This window comes from Vicia villosa, linkage group LG7 (assembly GCF_029867415.1).
Source record: "Vicia villosa cultivar HV-30 ecotype Madison, WI linkage group LG7, Vvil1.0, whole genome shotgun sequence".
In the NCBI taxonomy this organism is placed as follows: Eukaryota; Viridiplantae; Streptophyta; class Magnoliopsida; order Fabales; family Fabaceae; genus Vicia; species Vicia villosa.
In genome coordinates, this window is record NC_081186.1 from 70,097,290 (window position 1) to 70,102,265 (window position 4,976).

The following is a 4,976-nucleotide window of genomic DNA, read 5'->3' on the forward strand; positions in this document are numbered from 1 at the left end:
TCATAGGTTGATGATTCTAATATAATTTTGTGGTAACTATCAATAAATAAAAAATATATCGGATGAATTTTATTGAGTACAATAATAAAATTGAAGTTTGACCTCAGAATTAATTATGTAAATAATTTAAATAAAATTAATTAATTGAACTACTTTTACTTATTACATTCCAGGTAATATAGTATGCAAATAATACAAAGAATAAAAAAATAATTTAATTCTTAAATTATCACCTTTTCATTGATTTTATTTATAACTTATTAAAATGAATTAAAATATTCTTAAACTATTATTGCATTTAATTATTTAAAATTGTTATACCCTATCTCCACCACTCTATAAAAGAGAGATAGAAAAGAAAACAATGCAACAAAGAAAATGGTTGTGAGTGAGATGAAGAAAAAATCAGAACTAATCTTCCTTCCCTCACCAGGGATTGGACACTTAGCTTCAACACTTGAATTTGCAAAGCTCTTAATCAAAACTAATAACACTCTTTCCATCACAGTCCTATGGATCAACCTCCTAAACACTCCCATTTCAGATTCATACATCAAATCAGTTCTTAACTCACAACCTCAAATCCATCTCATTCATCTCCCTCAAGTTGAATCACCACCAAAGGAGCTATTAATATCACCACCATGCTACATCCAATCCCTCATGCACAACCTCACACCTCATGTCAAATCCACCATTCTATCATCTCATTCAAACCATGTTGTTGCTTTAGTCCTTGATATCTTCTGTCTTTCAATGATTGATGTTGGAAATGAATTTGGAATCTGATAGAGTGGTTTATTATTATTATTATTCTTAGTATTATTATTAGTATTATTATTATTAGTATTATTATTAGTATTGGGCTTTAATTGTAATTGGGCTTTTAGTTTTATTATCCACTACGGAGGTTATATAATGTAGTGTCAAATGACACAATGGAGAGATCAAAAGAAATGAAATGAAGTTTAATTTTCCTAGTTAGTTTTTATCTTCTTTTATTTTTTAGCTTTTATTAGTCTTGCTCTAGTTTTGTTAGGGTTCTAAATCAACTTCCTAACATTTGGTGCTTTCATTCTTGCACTCAATCTCTCCCATGGAGTATTCCAACTTCACACCTCAATTCCATCAATGGAACATTCCTCCAACCTATCCTTATTATTCTACTGTTTCAACCTCACCACCTATATCATCTAACCCATATCCACCATCCATAAACTCATACCCAGCATTTTATTATCCAACCTCATATCCTCCATACATCTCATACCATCAACAACAACCCATAGTTTCTGCTCCACCTGAACAACTATCCTTATCTCCAAATTTCTTTTCACAACCAGAAACACTTCACCAGTTAGAAATTCTAAAACAATATATAACCGAAACTCATGAAATTTCTAACAGATCTAGAGAGGAGTTGAAAGAACAAATTCAAAATCTCTCTGATTCATTCAAAAAAACACAAGAAAAATGGAAAGAGAAATATGTTGTTCAGAAAACTACACAAACAGAAAAATGGAAAGAGAAATATGTTGTTCAGAAAACTATAGAGACAGCAGAAAACGTGAAAAAAAATATAACGCCGACGATCTTACGAACTCCGGCGATAACTCCGGCGGTAACTCCGGCATCTTCTCCGGCAAGAGCTTTGAGGACATCTCCGTCAACAACTCCGACGACAGTTCCGACAAAGATTCCGACGTCATTTCCAAAAAGGTTTTCGGTGTTACTTCCGGCGACTTTCCCGACTCCGGCCACAGTCCTGACGTCTTCTCCGACAACTCCAATGTTAGTTCTAAAGCCAACTCTCATATCACCTCCTCTGGAGAAATTACTAGATCTGAATCGACCACCGCCGGAACCACCACCATTGGACTGCTTCTACCATTTTTCTTTTTATTTAGTTTTATTTTAAAAAAATAAAGAAAGAAGAGAAACTGACACAAGTTGGTGTTGAAGAAGAATGAAGAAGCAGAAATGAAAAGAGAGAAAGAACGGAAAAGAAAGAGCAAAAAAAAAAAGAGAGAGAAAATAAAATCTGTCATTATTTTTGCATCCCACCCTCTTTCCAATACCATCATCAACGGTCACAACAGACAGCTGTCTTCAATACCACCCACTATCCCTACCACTTTCTCTCTCCCATCATCATCATCATGTGCTAGTATGTTTTTTATTTCAATTTTCATAATGAAAATAAAAACGTGTCATAGCAGCCACTATTAAATTCAACTCTATTACAATTATATTTTTTTAGAACCTTGAGGACAAGGTTCAAGTGGACCCCGCGGCAATGATAGAGTGGTTTATTATTATTATTATTCTTAGTATTATTATTAGTATTATTATTATTAGTATTATTATTAGTATTGGGCTTTAATTGTAATTGGGCTTTTAGTTTTATTATCCACTATGGAGGTTATATAATGTAGTGTCAAATGACACAATGGAGAGATAAAAAGAAATGAAATGAAGTTTAATTTTCCTAGTTAGTTTTTATCTTCTTTTATTTTTTAGCTTTTATTAGTCTTGCTCTAGTTTTGTTAGGGTTCTAAATCAAAAAAAAAATAAAAGAAGATAAAAACTAACTAGGAAAATTAAACTTCATTTCATTTCTTTTGATCTCTCCATTGTGTCATTTGACACTACATTATATAACCTCCATAGTGGATAATAAAACTAAAAGCCCAATTACAATTAAAGCCCAATACTAATAATAATACTAATAATAATAATACTAATAATAATACTAAGAATAATAATAATAATAAACCACTCTATCATAGGAGGACTTTTTTCATTAGATAATGCATCAATAGCATACTTTTCTAATTCTGAAAATGTATTAACAATAATTCCTTTGGTGTCATTGATTCTCTTTGCAAGATTATAATAGGCCTCATAACCACCTTTGCTATAAGCAGAATTAGGCAACACACTAGAAGGTACTAGTTTTGTGAAACCAGGAATTATCAACTCGGTATCGGAATCATTAAACACATCGTCGATTCGACGGATCTGAAAGGAAAGCATGAACCCTAAGAAACCAACATTTGATGTTAGGAACAAATAAGAAGGGATTCTGATAGAGTGGTTTATTATTATTATTATTCTTAGTATTATTATTAGTATTATTATTATTAGTATTATTATTAGTATTGGGCTTTAATTGTAATTGGGCTTTTAGTTTTATTATCCACTATGGAGGTTATATAATGTAGTGTCAAATGACACAATGGAGAGATCAAAAGAAATGAAATGAAGTTTAATTTTCCTAGTTAGTTTTTATCTTCTTTTATTTTTTTTTTTTTTTTTTTTTTTTTTTTTTTTTTACCAAATGTTAGGAAGTTGATTTAGAACCCTAACAAAACTAGAGCAAGACTAATAAAAGCTAAAAAATAAAAGAAGATAAAAACTAACTAGGAAAATTAAACTTCATTTCATTTCTTTTGATCTCTCCATTGTGTCATTTGACACTACATTATATAACCTCCATAGTGGATAATAAAACTAAAAGCCCAATTACAATTAAAGCCCAATACTAATAATAATACTAATAATAATAATACTAATAATAATACTAAGAATAATAATAATAATAAACCACTCTATCATCCTATCTATGCTATTGGTCCTTTGCTTGATCTCAAAGTTAAACCTAACCCTAATTTAGATCAATCTCAGCATGATCTTATATTAAAATGGCTAGATAAGCAGCCATATCAATCTGTTGTTTTTCTATGTTTTGGAAGCATGGGAGTTAGCTTTGGTACATCTCAAATAAGAGAAATAGCATTAGGACTTAAGAATAGTGGAATGAGGTTTTTATGGTCTATCAAGTCTCCACCAGAAGGGTTCTTAGATTGGATGAAACTGGAAGGTAAGGGAATGACATGTGAATGGGCACCTCAAGTGGAGATATTGGGACATAAGGCTATAGGTGGATTTGTTTCACATTGTGGATGGAATTCTATTTTGGAAAGTTTGTGGTTTGGTGTTCCAATATTGACATGGCCTATTTATGCAGAACAGCAGCTTAATGCTTTTAGGATGGTGAAGGAATTGGAGCTATCCGTGGAGTTGAGAGTGGATTATAGAATAGGTAGTAAAGATGTTGTTATGGCTGAAGAGATTGAGAAAGGGTTGAAGAATTTGATGGATAGGGATAACATTGTGCACAAGAAGGTTCAAGAGATGAAAGAGATTGCAAGGAATGTTGTTGTTAATGGTGGATCTTCTTTCATTTCTGTTGAAATACTTGTTAATAATATGATAGGAAGCAACTAATAATATTTTATGTAAAATTTCAGATTCAATATCAAATGATCGCATTTTGTTTCCTTCTATATATTATTTTGAATATCTATGTGCTCACATAAGCTAGATGATATAACTTTTATTCATTTATTTTGCTGTCTTGACAATTCAAAAACATGCGCACATTAATTTTTCATTATATAACCGGCGGTATTTCTGTCTACTTTTTAATTATTGTTTGAATATAATTTCAGGACCGGCAAGAAGAAAAAGACACTTGTTTTAATCTTTTTCAGACTAAGACATGACAAAATAATTATTATCTAAGTTGACATTTTACTATGGGTTTGAATGAACGCGGGAGTTTATAATAATTTGTCGTTTCATCTAATTATTCAAATAAAAATGAGAAAAAAAATATTTATTCTACAATATTTTATCTGTAATTTGAAGAGATCTAAAAGTTCAAATGGTGATAGTGATTATGATGAGGGTTGTGAAAAACACTTCGACAACAATTGTTGTCTTCTTGCTCCCGACGACAAGGGGTGCACCTCTAAATGCTTTGAGGATCAAGTTAGTAGAAGTCTTAAGTGTAAAGCTTATTATTTTTTTTTTTTAAGCAAGTTTCATTAAAGGAGAATGGAAATTCTCAAACTCGATTACAAATGACCGAGGTAAAAACACTCGGAAAAAGGAAAATTACACACCAAATG

The 4,976-nt window shown here is 31.2% G+C and overlaps 1 protein-coding gene across 1 annotated transcript; it reads left to right on the forward strand.

The window, feature by feature from the left end:
• The first annotated feature begins 383 nt into the window (after nt 1–383).
• LOC131619288 (UDP-glycosyltransferase 71K2-like) lies at nt 384–4,326 on the forward strand. The gene is made up of 4 exons (XM_058890401.1): nt 384–748; nt 860–910; nt 1,544–1,791; nt 3,589–4,326. Exons 1-4 carry the CDS (start codon nt 394–396, stop codon nt 4,288–4,290), a joined length of 1,356 nt encoding a protein of 451 aa, XP_058746384.1. The 5' UTR covers nt 384–393; the 3' UTR covers nt 4,291–4,326.
• Nucleotides 4,327–4,976: the final 650 nt, after the last annotated feature.

Excerpts from the sequence above, each read along its gene's own strand:
- LOC131619288 (XM_058890401.1), top strand. The coding sequence starts at position 394 with ATGAAGAAAAAATCAGAACTAATCTTCCTTCCCTCACCAGGGATTGGA. Across the intron at positions 749-859 it reads TTTAGTCCTTGATATCTTCT|TATTGGGCTTTAATTGTAAT; the intron begins GTCTTTCAATGA and ends TATTATTATTAG. Across the intron at positions 911-1,543 it reads TTTTATTATCCACTACGGAG|AAAACTATAGAGACAGCAGA; the intron begins GTTATATAATGT and ends TATGTTGTTCAG.